Here is a 19,513-nt window from a genome sequence, read left to right on the forward strand (position 1 = left end):
ATGTTATATATATATATTAAAGAAAATCTTGTGTTCTAGTTTGAAAGGAAGCACTTAATAAAAATAGAACATTAAAAGACCACCTGAGATTTCTCCAACATATCATCATATATGTGACTTTGTTAACTAATTCCTCTTGCCTTTCAATGTTAATCAAAATGGACAATTTATGATTATGGCAAAAGACTTGTTCCATATCCGTAGTCAATTTTTAGTTTTCGTATTCATATTGGGGATTGATGCTATATAAGCTGACAAGCCTCAACAATTCTTGGATATCATAAACGCTCATAAGATCATAATTCACAACCCTCTCCTTCTTTACTAGGTGTTAAGTCTAATTTCGTGCTAAAAGATATGGGAAAGCTAGCAATCCAATTGTTGTCTTTCCCATTCTTTATCTCTCTTCTGTTGCTTACCCTCCCAACAGGATCTCTCCAAGTTGGTAAGGCTTTGTTTAGCATAAATATGGAACAGCAAAAATCTTTTATTTATTCATTTAACTTGAATTTGAGTCTAAATTCAAAATTTTATATTTTAGAGGTGATTCTAAAAAATTTAATAGTTAGAACTTATTGATGTAATCTATTTTAATTTGTTTACGTGTGAATTTATATACAAGTAGAGATCCAAATGAAAAATTATAAGTTATTTTTAAATTATAAGTTATTTTGAAAAATTTATTCTCTTGTTATATCATATATTAACAATATTTTTGCGTATATTTTTTTCTCTCAGTGGATGAAAAAGAGTTTGATTATGGTGAAAGGGGTCCTGATCGATGGGGAGAACTTGATCCAGAATGGAGCACATGTAGTACTGGATCGATGCAGTCACCCATTAATTTGCAAGATGAAAAAGCTGAAGAAGTTTCCTATTTAGGGAAACTTAACAGAACTTATAAGCCTTCCAATGCCACTCTGAAGAATAGTGGCCATGATATGGAGGTAAGAAAGGGAGAAAAAAAAAAATTTAACCCTTGTGCCCGTTGCAAATATATAATAATTTTATTTTACCTATATTAGGGTTTTATGGGGTTGCAATCATCTCGATATATGTAAATTTTATTCGATATTCTTTGTTTTGTGTATGCAGTTGGAATGGGAAAATGGCGCAGGAACTTTAGAAATAAATGGAATTGAATATGTTCTCAAACAGTGTCACTGGCACACGCCTTCTGAGCACACCATCGATAGCAGGAATTTTTCTCTAGAGCTGCATATGGTTCATGAGAGTCAAGATGGAAAGATTGCTGTGGTTGGGATTTTGTACACAATAGGAAGTCCAGACTCTTTCTTGTCATCTGTAAGTTCTACATAAAAACCACCATCTGATCTCTCTTTAATTACTTCTCCAAAATATCAATCTTCATTGTTGTGTTTTCCATCAGCTCACAGAACATTTAAGATTGGTAGCTGGCCCCAAAGAAGCAGAGACAGTGGTGGGTATTGTTAATCCAAACTACATCGAGACAGGCACAAAGTATTATAGATACATGGGATCTCTTACAACTCCTCCTTGCACAGAAAATGTCACCTGGACTGTTATCAAAAAGGTTTGCCTAATTAATCACATCATCAAATTCTTCTGTTATATAATTTTTTTTCCTTTCTTGAAAAGATTACTGAACCAATTATTAATTAATCAATTACAGGTAAGGACTGTCACCATTGAACAAGTGGGATTGCTTCGCGTAGCAGTTCATTATGTGAGTTCTATAAATTCCTCGTATGAATCTTCTTCTTGATCATATGTATATGTATATATGGTGATGATATATCTGATAAATATGTTATGCAGGAATCTGGCACAAATGCAAGACCAATCCAACCAACAAATGGACGCTTAGTGCAACTTTATGATCCAGATGAAGATGAAGATGAACATGAAGATGAAGATGATTGAAATCTTTGGTTTATTCAATTTACTTGTTATTAATATTAAATAAAAGGGGAGCTGTTCCCCTTGCCATTATTTCTTAATTTCCTTCGTTCCTCATTCTTGTTGGTTGTACTTGGTTATAATTCTGGATTTCATAATAATAATATTAATAACATTAATATTAATACTAAGCATCATCTGTTAGTTTTAACTAGGTCAGGTTTATCTTGACAGTCTATGGATCAGGATTTAATTGAAATTGATTTTGCCAAATTTTTTACGATTTTCCATTATTAATAAATTAAAAAAAATAAAAGGAAAAAAGAAAAATTATTTGCTATTAGATGGAGTGCCTAGCACGTATAAAAATTTAATTTAATTATTTTTTAATTCTCATATTTAAAATAAAAGAATTTAATTTTTTAATTTAAAAAAAATAAAAAATAAATATTATTTTATAAGAATTTAATTGAATTCCTTTTTTTTACAAACGATTATTAGAGATTTAAATTCTTTTATATTTCCTTTAAAAATTTTCAAAATAAGGAAAAAAAAAATCATTTTCCAGGTCTTGGAGTTTCTCTGTGACTTCCATTGCAATCTGTAATTTTCTATCAACGGCACTTCATAGGTTCAAACAACTAAAGTAATTAAATTCTTAATTGATAATAGTGATTATAACAGATATTTCTATGAGAAAGGTCTGCCACATTATTGCAATATTTTAGATTCTGTTTCTACATGGTAAAATATGTGACTTCGACACCTCCCATGGACTTCTGGTCATTGCGTGTTATGACCAGCTGAATTGGGATCATTTAGAAACAGAACTTTTTATTTGCCTTTCTCTTTTAATTTTGTCTGCAAAGAGACAAAATTTATTTTTAATTTTATAGGGATATTTTAAAATTTTAATAATAGATTTTAGTAAATAAATTCAATTTTTATATTTTTTAATTTAAAAAAAATCAAATTCTAATAATTCACTATAAAAAATATTAGATTTAATAGTAATATTTTTTATTGCTAAATGTATAAAATTTACTCTTATAAGTTTATAGTGGCAATATATAAATTCTTGTATTGTTATTGTAACACCTCTAATTTTTAAATTTATTATTTTTGGGTAAATATTGATATTTTATTTTATTCCAATTTTACGAAATTATTTGAAATTTTTCGGATTTTAGAAATTGGGTTCGATTTTTTGAAAATATAAACTTTGATGATTTTTAAAAATTAATTTAAAGACCATGTGAAAAAACTAAAAATATATTTGGAGTCTATGAATTTTTCTGAGTTTTTTAGAATTTTTTTTTTAGAATTTTTGGACTTCGTTTTCGGTCCCAATGCAGAGTAAAAATTTAAAATTTTGTATCTTGAATCGAACCGGACCGAATCGGACCGGTCTTTCTTCTTCCTTTTTCTTCCTCTCCCGCGCGCGTTCTCCTTCTTCTCTCTCTCTCTCCCGTTTTCTCTCTCCTCCCACCCTGACTGCGGCCGCCACCCCATTTCATGCGCACCTCCTAGCCGCCCGGCCACGGCCGATATTTTACTCTTTGAGTCGAACGCTCACTCCTGTTCAATATTTTTCCAGGCCACAGGAGGATATTTTTGAGGTTAACCTGCTTTTCTCCCTCGCAGGTTATTTATTAATAATTGTATAAACCTGTTAACTCTTAGAATTTCCGCATGTGTTAGAATTATTTATTTGAATTGGGTCTGTAATATATATATTGTTATTTTGGATCTGTAAACTTATTACTTTATGCATGTTGATGGACTGGATGAGGGAGTTGAGCTCCCGTTTATTTCTATGTTGTATGAGTATGTGGAGGGTGAGCTGAGTTCCCCAATTGATATATATTGTGTTTACAGGTCCGGTGAGTCAAAAACTCCCTGTTGAAAGGTCCATTTTATGGCTGGATTCTGTCCGGTTGAATTCTTAAAATTGGGCCCAAATGGGCCTTAGAGTTGGGTTAAGGAATAGTTAGGCTTACTACGGGCCTCGGGGGCTTTAGGCTGGCCCAGGTCCTAATGCCGATCTGGCCCATAGGTTGGTTAGTGACAATTGTGGTATCAGAGCTTAGGCTCCAGATTCTTAGGGAATGTTTATTTAAAGTGTTGGGAAGAGTCTACTAGGAGTCACATGTGGAAAAATAGGGTCCACATTCGTCTTGCATTGTCATCTTTGCTTCTAGTTTCTGCTTTATATATTGTGTGTAAATATGAGTCATAGAGCTGTGTAACGTGCAGTTTTGAATTTTGTGGGCTAATGCTGCTGAATTTCAGGAAAATGCGTAGAAGCAGGAGAGCTGCCACTGCACCAGAACCAGATGTGCCTGACGAGGTGTCAGCACAGGATGAGGCGCCTACCCCGAGGAGGCGGGGTAGGAGGTCTAGAGCTGCTCAAGTAAAAGAGCAGCTGCCACCAGATCAGGATCAGTCTTTTATGGCAAAAGGTCCCATGGACCCAATGGCAGCTACTCTAGCCGGGTTGCAGAGAACCATCGATATGATGGCGCAGTATATGGTCCACCCTCCACAGCAGCAGCAGTCCACCGCACCAAGAGGGGAACCTTACAAACAGATCATCAATTTCAAGAAGTTGGTGCCTGGTACTTATGATGTGTCAGACGATGCATATCGGTTTTTGGATTCCTGCAGACAGGCAGGAACAGAGTTGCAGTTGACTGATAGAAGACTTATAGAGTGTATGCAGCATGTCATAGGGCCTATGCCTAGACAATGGATGAATGATTACATATTACCTCAGATGGAGGGTTTGTCGTGGACTCAGTTTGTGGAACTGTTTATCAACCAGTTTTTACCAGAAAGTTTCAGAGATCAAAAGCAGTGGGCCTTTGAGGCCTTAAGACAGAATGGCAGGTCTGTAGATGAATATGCTACAGAATTTCTAAAACTGAGCAGGTATGCCCCTACAGCAGTAGCTACAGAAACTATGAAGGTGAAGAGATTCCTAAAGGGGCTGGACAGGAGGTATGCAAACCTGGCCTTGATGTCTGATCAGTCTTTTGATGTGGTAGTTGATCGAGCCAGACAGATAGAGATTAGTTATGCTGTGGATGACAGCGGAAGGGCAAAGAATAATAGAGCAGAGGGTTCTTCAGGTATTCCCCACATGGGTACTACGGATAGTGGTGGCCAAACTAATTATAGAGGAAGAAGCAGGAATAAGAGGAGTGGTTTTAGACACAAATCCCGAGGGTTCAGACCAGGGTACGGATCCAGCAGTGGTCACAGTTCGGGGTATAGCAGTTCTGGGTCTGGTTCAGGATCCTCCTTGGCACCTTGTGCACAGTGTGGAAGAGGACATTCAGGACCTTGTATGATGGGTTCAAGAGTATGCTTCAGGTGTGGCCAACCAGGTCACTTTGCTAGGGAATGCCCCGTGTTCAGCGAGCCATAGATGGGGTCACCAGGTTCTGTTGCAAATGTTTCTCATCAGTTGTATCCTGATGCTTCCAGCATGGTAGGCAGTCAGTTAAGTGGCCAACAGGGTCGAGGACAAGGGGGACGTGGATTTAGAGGCATATCAGGAGGTAGAAGTCATTTCAGGGTTCTGCTACTCAGGGTAGGGGTCAAGCTCAGGTTTTCACCCTGACCCACCAGGATGCTCAGGCTTCCAATGCAGTTGTGGCAGGTATTCTTCTGGTCTGTTCCTATGAGGCTCGTGTTTTAATAGATCCGGGTGCTACGAACTCATTTGTCTCCCCTGTGTTTGCCATGAGATTGGGTAAAAACCCTACCACTTTAGAATACCTTTTGTCTGTAGCTACCCCGCTTAGTGACAAAATAGATGTAGATATGATTTTTCTGGGTAGCCCAGTAGTAGTGGATGGAAAGATCCTCCCAGCAGATTTGGTTCCTCTACCGGTAATGAATTTTGATGTAATCTTGGGAATGGATTGGTTGGTAACTCATTATGCCACTTTAGACTGCAGGAATAAAAAGGTGTATTTCCACATACCTGGTGTGGAAGAATTTAGTTTTGATGGTGACAGGAGCGTGGCTCCATATAATTTGGTGTCAGTAATTAGTGCTAGAAAAATGTTGAGGCGTGGATGTCAAAGGTATTTGGCATTGGTGAGAGATACATCTGTAGAAGGTGTCAACATGGAAAATATTCCTGCTGTTAGAGAATTCATGGATGTCTTCCCTGAGGAGCTTCTAGGGTTGCCACCGGAAAGGGGAATAGAGTTCTGCATTGATATTGTGCCGAGTACAAACCCCATATCAATGCCGCCTTACAGAATGGCACCAGCAGAATTGAAAGAGCTAAAGGAGCAACTACAGGAGCTTTTAGACAAGGGTTTTATACGTTCGAGCACTTCACCCTGGGGCGCTCCTGTGCTATTTGTAAGAAAGAAAGATGGGTCATTGAGGTTGTGTATTGACTATAGACAGCTGAACAAGGTGACTGTGAAGAACAAGTATCCACTTCCTCGAATCGATGATCTGTTTGATCAGCTTCAAGGGGCTAGATTCTTTTCCAAGATAGACCTGTGATCAGGCTACCATCAGTTGAGAATCAGGAATGAGGATGTGTCCAAAACGGCATTCAGAACAAGATATGGTCATTATGAGTTCTTGGTGATGTCTTTTGGACTCACTAATGCACCAGCAGCCTTCATGGACTTGATGAATAGGGTGTTCAAGCCATTTTTGGACCGTTTTGTCATCGTATTCATAGATGACATTTTGGTATACTCTCGGACCGAGGAAGAACACTTGTGGCATTTGAGAATGGTGTTGCAGACTTTGAGGGAGCACCAGCTGTATGCCAAATTTTCAAAATGTGAATTTTGGCTAGAGAGCATCTCATTCTTGGGACACGTGGTTTCTAGTGAAGGCATTCAAGTAGATCCCAAGAAAATTGAGGCTGTAACTGATTAGCTTAGGCCTACAACAGTCACTGAGGTGCGAAGTTTTCTGGGTCTAGCTGGCTACTATAGGTGTTTTATGCAGGATTTTTCCAGGATAGCAGCTCCCCTAACTAAGTTGACTCGGAAGAATGTTCCATTCATTTGGACAGATGACTATAAGGAGAGTTTCCAGAAGCTTAAGGAGTGTCTAACCATCGCCCCGGTGTTGACACTACCGATGAGTAGTGAAGGAAATACCGTGTACTGTGACGCCTCCAGAGTTGGCTTAGGGTGTGTTTTAATACAGAATGGAAAAGTAGTGGCTTATGCTTCAAGGCAGCTGAAGAGGCATGAGCAGAACTACCCCACCCATGATTTGGAAATGGCGGCTGTAGTCTTTGCACTAAAAATCTGGAGACACTACCTGTATGGTGAAGTGTGCGAGATATACACCGACCATAAGAGTTTGAAGTATACCTTCCAACAGAGGGATTTAAACTTGAGACAGAGGAGATGGATGGAGCTTCTGAAAGACTATGATTGCACTATCTAGTACCACCCTGAGAAGGCCAATGTAGTAGCAGATGCTTTGAGCAGAAAATCTTCTGGTAGCTTGGCGCACATTTCAACAGAGTAGAGACCGTTGATTCTGGAAGTACATGAGTTGATGGATCAAAGTTTAATCCTAGATCTTTCAGATGAGGGGGTATTGTTGGCTCATTTTTCAGTGAGGCCAGACTTGCGGGACAGAGTTAGAGTTTCCCAGCACAAAGACCAACAATTGATGAAAATCATAAAAAGAGTACAGCAGGGTGAAGGTGGTGAGTTTGGATTTGCCAATGATGGCGCCCTAGTGCAAGGTTCTAGGATATGTGTGCCCGATGTGGACAATCTCAGAAACGAAATCATGCAAGAGGCATACTGTACACTGTACAATGTCCACCCAGGCTCCACCAAGATGTACCATGATGAGAAAGATAGCTATTGGTGGAATGGCATGAAGAGAGATATAGCAGACTTTGTGTTCAAGTGCTTAACTTGTTAGAAGGTGAAATTTGAACACCAAAGACAGTCAGGGAAGCTGCAAGAACTCCCTATCCCAGAATAGAAGTGGGAAATGATTACTATGGATTTCGTGACTGGGTTGACTCGTACCGCGCGAGGATATGATTCGATATGGGTAATTGTAGACCGCCTAACTAAATCAGCTCATTTCTTGCCTGTAAAGACTACATATTCTATTGCACAGTACGCCCGGCTCTATATTCGAGAAATAGTTAGATTGCATGGAGTTCCTGCTTCCATAATATCTGACAGAGGGCCCCAGTTCACTTTTCGATTTTGGAGGAAGTTACAGGAGGCACTTGGCACATAGTTGAACTTTAGTACTGCTTTTCACCCTCAGGCAGACGGACAGTCTGAAAGGACAATCCAAACACTGGAAGACATGCTTCGCATGAGTGTTTTGGATTTTGGAGGTCAATGGGATGATCAGCTAGCTTTGGTAGAGTTTGCCTACAACAACAGTTACCATTCCAGCATAGGGATGGCACCCTATGACGCACTATATGGAAGAAAGTGTTGGTCTCCTCTGTGTTGGACGGAAATGGGAGAAGCGAAGGTGCATGATGTAGACCTAGTGAAGTACACTTCAGAGATAGTTCCTTTAATCAAGGAACGATTGAAAACAGCCTTCAGTAGGCAGAAGAGTTATGCAGACCCCAGACGGAGGGATGTGGAGTTTGCAGTAGGCGACTATGTATTCCTGAAGGTTTCTCCAATGAAGGGAGTCATGAGATTTGGAAAGAAGGGTAAATTGGCACCTCGGTATATTGGACCTTTTGAGGTTACTGATAGAGTTGGAGCAGTTGCCTACCGGTTGGAGCTACCACCCAACCTTTCTCATGTTCATCCTGTGTTTCACATCTCCATGCTCAGGAAATACATTCCAGATCCTTCTCATGTACAATAGCCGGATGTAATAGAGCTAAAAGAGAACTTGACATTTGAGGAGCAACCTGCAGCCATAGTGGACTACCAAGTGAGGTAGCTAAGATCAAAACAGATCCCTATGGTTAAGGTTTTGTGGAGGAGCCAGTCAGTGGAAGAGTGCACCTAAGAGTCAAATCGGGACATGCGTACCAAGTACCCTTATCTGTTCAATGTGTAATCCTGTACTTTATTCTGCCTTGTGTAAAATTCGAGAACGAATTTTCTGTAAGGGGGGAAAAATGTAACACCCCTAATTTTTAAATTTATTATTTTTGGGTAAATATTGATACTTCATTTTATTTGAATTTTAGAAAATTATTTGAATTTTTCAGATTTTAGAAATTGGGTTCGATTTTTCGAAAATATAAACTTTGATGATTTTTAAAAATCAATTTAAAGACCACGTGGCAAAACTAAAAATATATTTGGAGTCTATAAATTTTTCTGAGTTTTCTAGAATTTTTTTTTTGAATTTTTAGACCTCGTTTTCGGTCCAAAGGCAGAGTAAAAATTTAAAATTTTGTATCCTGAATAGAACAGGCCGAATTGAACCGGACCGGATCGGACCGATTGAATCAGACCGGCCTTTCTTCTTCCTTTTTCTTCCTCTCCCGCGAGCGTTCTCCTTCTTCTCTCTCTCTCCCGTTTTCTCTCTCCTCCCACCCCAGCCTGCTGGCCAGCCGCCTCCCCCCCCACCCCAGCTCGCCGGCGCATCTCCCCAGCTCCCCAGCTCGCCGGCCGCCACTTGGAGCACCAGCAATCGTCGCATGAAGCGACGCGACTCTCAAGCGCACCGCTTTGTCTTCCCGGCCGATCCGACCACCAATTGGGCCGGGTCTTGTGTCTAAACCCATCTACTCATCGAAAGCTTTCCACTGACACCAAGAACACCGAAATCCATCGAGCGGTTTGTCCAATTTTTGTCCGGGAAGTTTTAGCCCATTTTGACTTTTGGGCTAGATTTCTCGCAAACCATGAACCCCACGAGAAAACCGAGAGTACCAGAGCGCTCCACTCATCGAGAGCTTCGCGGCAATATAAATTTCAAAATTTTTCGACACCATTTTTCGGTGAGTCCCACGGAACTTCACAGTGTTTTTCCAAGCATTTAATGAACTTAGAAAATTCTGTAAAATTTATGTACTAACCCTCGTGTTGTGGGCTTCGTGTAGGTATCTTCAATTCGCAGAAATTCGACAGTTGTCCGAGTCTGTGAATTTCCGGCCAGACAGACCGACTACTGAAAAGTCTCGAAATTAGATCGAGGTTTTGGCTACCCCACCATTGTTAGATGTCCCTAGCGCGTCCCCGAAATACTTTTTCATAATTTTCTAGTGCTTAATTGGGATTAAAAATCCGTAAAATATTCGTGGTAGCTCAGAAAATTATGATTCTTTTTGCAATAGCCTAGTAATATTGCTAAGGACAGCAGGGCAAAGTTTTAGAATTTTTAGAGCTTATTTGGGCAGTTTTTGTAAAAATGATCAATTATAAGGACTAAACTGTAAATTTATATATTGTGATTGATGACTGTTTGGATGGGCTCAGGAGGGGCTGTGTGATGTGATTGAGTTGTGAGTGTATGATTTGTGAATATAGAAGTGCGTTTTGAGCCATTTTGCAGTGGGTAGGTCCTAGGTATAGGGGAGACTCTGCCGGATTTTCAGCACGACTTAGGACGTATTTGGTCTTTTCTTAAGTTTGTATTGAGTCAAATTTATTAAATGATTGTAATAAAATTGTCAAGTGAGCCGGGACAGCCTTCTTCCTCCGCCCAGCCGCCACACTGACTGCTGTCAAGTCTGTGAGTAAAATATTAATTTTAATTGTAATTTCAATATTATTATATGTTCAAGCATGCCGTGTATCACTTATATGTATATATCTATGTAGTTAAACTCTAGGCACGTTTTATGTTGCATTCACAACTGTTAAAGTGCCATGGATGTTGTTGTGGTAATTTGGAGCAGTGTGCGTGCGTTGGCGTGCGTGTGATGTGGTGTGGACTATGGATAGGACGGGTAGACACGGCTTGAAATCTTCACTGGGACCCGGTCCTTCGGGGTAGATACGGCTTGAGTTCTTCACTGGGACCCCGATTTGGTTATTAAGTGGAAGTCCGAGTTGAGTTTTTTGCTGGCACAGGTTGGATTTAAGAGAGCTGTATAGGGGATCAGCTCCCATATATTATGATTGATATTACTGGGTGTGTGAGTGCTCCAAATTACCTTTTTGATGCTATGATGTGAAATTATTGCTGATGTTGCATTTCACTCTACAGGGTGTATTAGCTTTAGATAGTTATAGAGATTATAGTTAAAATTGATATTTTACTCTCTAAGTCGAACGCTCACTCTTGTTCAATATTTTTCCAGGCCACAGGAGGATATTTTTGAGGTTAACCTGCTTTTCTCCCTCGCAAGTTGTTTATTAATAATTGTATAAACCTGTTAACTCTTAGAATTTTCGCATGTGTTAGAATTATTTATTTGAATTGGGTTTGTAATATATATATTGTTATTTTGGACATGTAAATTTATTACTTTATGCATATTGATGGACTGGATGAGGGAGCTGAGCTCCCGTTTATTTCTATGTTGTATGAGTATGTGGAGGGTGAGCTGAGCTCCCCAATTGATATATATTGTGTTTACAGGTCGGGTGAGTCAAAAACTCCCCGTTGAAAGGTTCATTTTATGGCCGGACTCTGTCCAGTTGGATTCTTGAAATTGGGCCCAAATGGGCCTTAGAGTTGGGTTAAGGAATAGTTAGGTTTACTACGGGCCTCGGGGGCTTTAGGCTGGCCCAGGTCCTAGTGCCGATCCGGCCCATAGGTTGGGTCGTGACAGTTATAAATTTATAGTGGCAATATATATTTTATAATAAAATTAAAGTTACTAACAAAAAATATTGATTGCGATAATTATTACTATAAAAATTTTTTACTAATAAAATAATTGATGTCATATCTTTTTATATGTAATTAACAATAAATAATAGGAAAAAAATGCACATTGAAGATGTGCCCAAAAAGAAAAGTCTTGATTTCTTGTAAGTTATAATTCTATTCGAGGTGATTCAAGGTCTTGTTATCTTAAGTTAAAATTCAAAATGATTTCTCAATTAAAAGGTTTTCTTTTTTAATTAATTCGACTGTAATTCAAAGAGTGGTTAGAAAATAAAACCAGATTATGTGAGAATTGACACATTCTTTCCAATGAAATAAAGAGAAAAAAAAAAAAATTAATTATTTGATATATAGATTGAAGTTTATAAGGACCCAAAGTTTGAATTCCACTTGACCATCAAAAGGGAAGTTTCTGTCAAGTTACATTATAATTACAAGTGGTAATATATACTCAAAATTTAAAAAAATAATAAAAAAATTTCTAAATTTTACTATTTTTATAATTATACTCTTTATTTTTTTTTTATAATTGCATTATGAATTATTGGCAATAGTGCAATTATATCGTACCATTAACCGAACAATATATGATGGTTATTAAGTAAGAGGACTATATATGAAATTAAGTTGCGATTTAATCTTGATTAAGGCCAAATTATGGTGAAATTAATTCTCGGTTTGATTTTCTTCTCTGAAATAGAAATTAATTAGTGATTGAACATTAAAACGTTTGACACATTATCATGTAGTTGTTATTGAAAAAATCTAAATATATAAATAATTACCAAACACTTCAAATTTAGCAATTAAGACTTTAATTGCCTTATACTGATTCTTTTTAATATGATTTAAATATCAAAATTAAAATAATTAGATTAAATTGTAATTTGTAGGATTTAACATTTGAGCATAAAATTTGTAATAACTAAACATCTATGAGTAGTCCAATATTGGGATTGGGATTAACTCTAATATTATGTTTTTTTAATAAAAAAGGAAAGATATTTTATTAATTAAAAATATAATACACAATTGAAGTACAAATTAATATATTGTATTTTTTATAAATAAAATTAATTATTCATATAAAACATAGTATAAAAAATTAGAAAATCTGATAGTTGATTGATGTGTGTGTCTGTAAGTATACGAGCCGTATCAAGTAATAAAGTGATAAGTAAAGTATCGTTCCCACGAGGAATTGTGTTTGAGTACTAGACTATGGTTGTTTTGATTATTTAGACTAATGGCAATTTATAAGAACTAAATTTACTAAATGCAACAATTTAAATAGAAAATAAAGAAAATAGGCAATGGGTAATGTAAATAAAGTCTTAATCTAAGTAAAAATTAAATAAATTAATAATGGGCAAGCAAAAACAAAGACTAATTGATACTAAAAGTGATTCCAGAATTGGAGTTTATGAATTAAATATATTGGGATTTGTCTTGGGTCATCCAATTTTAAAAGAAAATAGAGTTTGAAGGTGATTGATTCTAAAATCCTTTGATATCTTTTTCAAGTAAACCAAAGAGTATTTTAAGAAAATCAAACCTACTTTCATACGATATTTGATTAACTTAAAACCTATTAAGTTTTGTAATCAATCAATGAATCCTCTTAAAATCCTAATTTATTTCTAAATCTAGGTGATTTCAAGTTCTATACTTTATTATCTATCAATGATTTTCACCTTTCGGTTATTCAATCAAAGATTAAAAACTAGACCCAATGGGATCCAACATTAGGTAAGTCATAAAGCACACAAGGAAAAGAATCAAAACTCATATTTATATAAATCTAGATAAAACCCAATCCAAATCCACAAATAAATTTAAAACATTATAACTCAACTCTGAAATCTTAGAAAAACTATTCTATTCTAACAAACGAAACATAAAAATAGACTAAGAATAGAAAAACCCAGGGGAAGGAGAGCCCAAAACTCTGAAAAACTGCAAGTGGACATCACTTGGCAGCAGCTCTCCAGCAAAAATGGTGTGCTCCTTCTCCTTCTTATTCTTTTCTTGCTTTTCTGTTCGTTGTTCTCCCTTTCTCCTCACTTCTTCTTGTGGTAAAAACTAGAAAATGATGCTTTTATATGGCCTCAAAAGTTGCCCTAAAAATGGATAAAAGCCAAGGAGTGGATAGAAAATGAGGTGTAAAAATATCTAGGTCAGCAAAGCTGTTCACGTTCTGGGCAATTTGCTTAGGGTACTGCTTACCTTAAGCAACATCTTCAGCAATTTTCGGCCTTTGCATGCACTGTCTGCTTAAGGTTAAACAGACCCTCAGCAAATCTCTACAGGTTTGGGATGAAATGAGTTTTTCTGCTCATGTTTGACTTCTAGCTTAATCTGAGTTGCACCTTAAGTATTGCCGCTTACCCTAAGCAGGACCCTAAACAAATCTCGGTAAGTTTGTGGATAAAAACTTGAATGTGTTGGATTTAAGCTGTGCTTGACTTGCGACTTACCCCAGACTTAAGGTTAAGCAATATGACATACCTTGAGCAACATCATAAGCAAAATCTCAAGCAAATTTCGGCCAACTTAATCTTCTAAGGCTTGATTTTTTCAACTTTCCTCCATGCTTAAGAGACTCCAAAGTTCTTCAAATCACTTCCTAATGAACTCATTGACCCTCAATTTGCTACAAAAACCTATTAAAAACAACAAAATTACAAAAATCAAATATAAAGTAACTAAAGTTAACAAATAAGCTAAAAACATAAAATATATTAAAATATAAGGGCAAAATGGATGCAAAACTACCCTAAAATGCCTATATGAAATGAGTGTAACAAATTCCCCCAAACTCAAATATTTGCTTGTCCTTAAGCAAATTAAAAATAATTAATGCAATTGGGGTACCTTCCTTTAAATTCATGAAAACTACTTATTCAAACTTTCAAGCTTACCTTTAGCTACCAACAAATCATATACTCACTTTCAAGGTACAAAGAATTCGATTCTCACCAAAGTTATCACTGCTTAGCCTTGGATCAATTATCCATATCATCAAGCCCAACCCAATCAATCACAAAAAATAATCACAAAAAACCTATCCTAATGTTCTTATGTTTACATTAATTAATCTTTATATTGTAGTTGGATATGAATTCTTACTCAATTAAAAATAACCATGATAAATGATCTTTTATTCAATTGAAAAGTACTATCTTTTTGGAAATTAAAAAAAAATTCTCAAATTTCATATCATCTTTTAATGATTCTTTTAAGACTACTTCAAATGTACTAAAAAAATTAGATTAACGTAACTGTCATATCATATCAATGGTAATGCAGATTAAGAATATATTATATATAAACTGAAAAGAGAATAAGTCCACAACACAAGGGGATTGGGTAAAGAGATATAATAGGATCTAGGCTAATATTGCTAAGCTAGGTAGGGAATTAGGTAAAAATAATTAAATAATATGGAAAAAAATGATTTACAAAGTACTTGGAGATTAAATAGCTTAATCAAATCTTTTCTTAATCTTGAAATATCTCTACCTACGATCACATTTCAGCATGTAATGCTATAAGCAAACAGTACAATTGCTACCTTACGGTCGAAAGTGGGCATTGCGTCATGAAGACTTCATAGCTTTTCTCTCAGTTCTTTTATCTGGCTTTTTCTAAATTGGTAGTTTTGTTGGTTGGGTTGTTGAATTAATTACTACAGAGTTGATATAAGGCAGTGGTGGAAAACTGCTGCCATATATATTTTAAAGGTATCAATAAGTTAATGGCAGTAATTTAAGAATCACTATATTTATCCTTGTTAACATCGCATAAAGTAACGGTTTAATTACGTTTTTGCAGAGGATAAAAATTGCCGCTTTAAATAGGTGTAAATCATTGTTATTGTAACAATTTTAATAACAATTTTGTTAACTTATTTTACAAAATTTATCAATTCATTTGCAATAGTTTTAAATGGTTAAAAACTATTTATATGTTAAAAGAAGAAAAGATCACCAATCATTACTGCATATTAAATTAAAGACAAGGATTTCATCACAACAATTATAAAGTTGTTGCCTTTTTGTGATCTCTTTTTTCTTTTGGTTTGTATGAATTGGATATATTCCTCTTTTACTTGTCTCTTTTATTAAGTTTTTTCATTTAGCATGATTTATTTTAAGTTGACTTTTTTGAAATATCTATGTCTTAGTGTGACGCCCCTTACCCGTCTACCGTATAGCCGAGCAAAAAGTGCCACATTCGGTGCCGGAGCACCCTATCTTGTTTTATCATATCTATTGTAAACTTTTGATGTCATTTAAAACATGTATTCTATGTGTAGAATTTTTTTTTTTTTTATATCTTATTTCTGTGGAGACCCGGACAGAGCCTCCCTTATTTTATTAGCATCTGGCGGGTTCCACTAATCACCTGTTAACATGTCCATATTCATTTCACACATTTCCATATCATATTCTCATGTATCATATCATTTACAATTATTTATGAGATCTCAAAATGAAGTATTATCTATTGCATTCATATAGAAATTCATAGATAATAAATTACAAGTTTTCATTTCAATCTCAAAGTTTAATTACAAGTCCAAAATGAAATACATCATAAACTAGTAATTACATCATGACTAAACATAATGAACCAAAATACTAGTCTATACATGGGCCCTACCAAAATACAACAGACCGGTGAGGTGACTCTGGACAATGGCAGATCTGATCAAAGCTCTGTCAGTGCACTACTGGTGCTGCTGCTGCGGCTGCTGCGGCTGCTGGGACTGATCTCCAGTACCTACGCGATGGAAAACCAACGCGCTAAGCATAACGCTTAGTGGTGCATAATTTATAATAACAATAATTTAATAATTTGAAACAATATATGCAACTCATAATTTCTGGGTCTTTTACATTTTTATTGCTCTTTGGAAATAATTAACATTATTGGGATCTTTTATGATTACTTATTGTATTTTAAGTCTTAATTAATTTTTTTTTTCAGTGCCCAAGAAAACCTATAACAAATTATAAAAGCTGGATGTACGGGTGTATACTGGTTAGACAGCCATATGTCTATCCAGTATACGTCTGTCAGGCACGAGGCCAGCTGTCGGGCACGAGACCCGCTGTCAGGCTTGTAAAGCCAGAAATAAAGTAGGCATATAGCCTGTAGAACAATCATACCAAACATATAGTGTCAGTCCATGATTTTCTCGGTAGGCAGTACTGCTATCTGTAGTCCCTAATTGGTATACCAATTTATCCAACTAAATAAATAAGTCTAGGTATACTATGGGCAATTAAATATTTTTAATTAATTTAGCACTATTCACTATTACTATTTTCTAGTACTGTTCATTGGTACCATAAATTTCATATTAATAGGACATTAGTCCTAATTTACATATTCATATCATTTTTAATATTAAATTTTCCTTATGATTATTTTAATTATCCTATATAGCATTTTTCCCATGAACCTTTCATTAGGTTCATGTTGATGTGTTATCTTTATCTAGGAATTTGACTAGGTTGGGATGTCTATTTAGTCACAATTCCTTCATAACAATTGCTCCTCTATGTTTAAACTTGAATTTCAGTTTTTGAATCACTGAGTTTGGGGTTATAGAACTCAAGTTATGGATAAAATACCAAAGGAATAGTATTTTGGGACATTTTCTGGGTTGGCAGTTTCAGTGACCCAAATTGTGCTAACCATTTGAATTGGTTAAAGGCAAAACTGGGTTAAGTGGTCTTCATGAAAAGTGTAGCCCTATGTCTAAACTTTCCATGGGTAAAATTTTAGGTCATTTGGACCATTATAGAGAGAGTTATGACCAAATGAACACGTACTGTTCATTTGGTCATTTTCTGAGTTGGCAGTTTCAGTGACCCAACTTGTGCTAACAATTTGAATTTGTTAAAAGCAAAAATGGGTTAAGTGGTCTACATGAAAAGTGTAGCCCTATGTCTAAACTTTCCATGGGTAAAATTTTAGGTCATTTGGACCATTATAGAGAGAGTTATGACCAAATGAACACGTACTGTTCATTTGGTCATTTTCTGGGTTGGCAGTTTCAGTGACCCAATTTGTGGTAACAATTTGAATTTGTTAAAGGCAAAACTGGATTAAGTGGTCTTCATGAAAAGTGTATCTCTATGTCTAAACTTTCCATGGGTAAAATTTTAGGTCATTTGGACCATTATAGAGAGAGTTATGACCAAATGAACACGTACTGTTCATTTGGTCATTTTCTGGGTTGGCAGTTTCAGTGACCCAACTTATGCTAACAATTTGAATTTGTTAAAGGCAAAACTGGGTTAAATGGTCCTCATGAAAAGTGTAGCCCTATGTCTAAACTTTTCATGGGTAAAATTTTAGGTCATTTAGACCATTATAGAGAGAGTTATGACCAAATGAACACGTACTGTTCATTTGGTCATTTTCTGGGTTGGGTGCAGGGAAATCCGAATTTGGGCAGTATTTAGCTCAAGTTTTGGACAGAATTTGGGCATGGTTTCTTCATGGAAAATGGGCTATTTTGGGTCTAGTTTCACCTCCAATTGGCCTCATACCAATTGGGGTCACACAATTTTATTTATGGCCTAAAATGTACATTGCCCTCAACAAACACAACCTGCAGAAAATTAACACTTCCAAAACTCAATCTCCTCCAACTTCCTTACTTCAATTTGCATGCAATACACTTCTATAACCAACAATCTCATCCCAATAGGTCAATTTCAACATTTTACACAAAGTCCCCAACATTTACACAAACCCTAATTTTTAAAGTTTCAAATTTACACAAACACTACACAATCAAACACCCAAACATTTCAACTAATTACACATTCTCATGGAACCATTTTTCATCACTTAAAAGCAATAAACTTCAAGTTCCATGGCTGCCAAAAATTCAAGGGTTCTTTCCTCTAGATTTTCTTTTTGTTTTAATGGTATTTATGCTTAGCTAAACATGCTTTTCATGTTTAATAAAGACAAGAAGAGGGATTAGTGCACTAACCTCTTGTGACCCACTTCAAACTTTAATCTTTCTTCTTCTTATGGGTATCTAAAGCTTCCTTGTGGTGTGGGCTAAATTTTTTGTGAAGGGGTCTATGGGTTTTGGTGAGTGAAAGCTTGGGAAATCAAGCTTTAAGCTTGATAACAATGGTGGGGAGGGAGAGAGCAAGGGTGACGGCAAGAGAGAGGGAGAGTGGGGAAGAAGATGGAAAGAAAAGTAGGTGGGTTTTGTCTCTTGTGCTTTATATATTTATATTTTTATTGTACTTAATTTTGTTTTAAATTTTCATAAGCTTATTTTTCTTTTCTTTAAATGCCATAAGTCTTTTTATTTTCCTTTCTTTTCTTTTCTTTCCTTTTCTTTTCTTTCTCTTCCCATTTTCCAAATTCAAATTCATAAAATTAATTTATGTTAATTATTCTATTTCCAAATTTTAATTTGACATTTAAGTCAAAATTCACCTCTAGGAGTGAAATAACCAAAATGCCTCTCATGGTGCTCATCGGATTATTTTTATTTTTATTTTTTTTATACTAATTAATAAATTCTCTAAATTTTATTTTATTTCTCAAAATTTTTCCTATATTTTTTTTTTAATATTTATTTCATTAATTTATGCCTCATCACTATAGTTTAAGTATAGTTCCAGACATTTTAACTGTTCGAACAGACATTAGTCGTCGAAACAATAAAATGTATGGACTACCTACTGTGTGGGCGTTACAATTCTTCCCCTCTAATAGAAATTTCATCCTCGAAATTTACCTAATGTGAAGAGCTGAGGGAACTGCTGCCTCATCGTCTCCTCGCTCTCCCATGTCGCTTCTT

At 36.0% G+C, this 19,513-nt stretch overlaps 1 protein-coding gene and 1 long non-coding RNA gene across 2 annotated transcripts; one reads left to right on the forward strand and one right to left on the reverse strand.

The window, feature by feature from the left end:
• The first annotated feature begins 265 nt into the window (after window positions 1–265).
• Window positions 266–2,072, forward strand: LOC110641178 (alpha carbonic anhydrase 7). Its single transcript, XM_058148233.1, has 6 exons — window positions 266–445; window positions 739–947; window positions 1,096–1,305; window positions 1,391–1,555; window positions 1,655–1,708; window positions 1,801–2,072. Exons 1-6 carry the CDS (start codon window positions 358–360, stop codon window positions 1,903–1,905), a joined length of 831 nt encoding a protein of 276 aa, XP_058004216.1. The 5' UTR covers window positions 266–357; the 3' UTR covers window positions 1,906–2,072.
• A 14,070-nt stretch (window positions 2,073–16,142) lies between these two features.
• LOC131180948 (uncharacterized) lies at window positions 16,143–19,148 on the reverse strand. The gene is made up of 2 exons (XR_009149611.1): window positions 18,686–19,148; window positions 16,143–16,452 (listed from the first exon to the last, which is right to left on the reverse strand). It is a non-coding gene; the product is annotated as an uncharacterized LOC131180948 (long non-coding RNA).
• Between the last annotated feature and the right edge of the window lie 365 nt (window positions 19,149–19,513).

The sequence above is a fragment of the Hevea brasiliensis genome, chromosome 6, assembly GCF_030052815.1.
Source record: "Hevea brasiliensis isolate MT/VB/25A 57/8 chromosome 6, ASM3005281v1, whole genome shotgun sequence".
Classification (NCBI taxonomy): domain Eukaryota; kingdom Viridiplantae; phylum Streptophyta; class Magnoliopsida; order Malpighiales; family Euphorbiaceae; genus Hevea; species Hevea brasiliensis.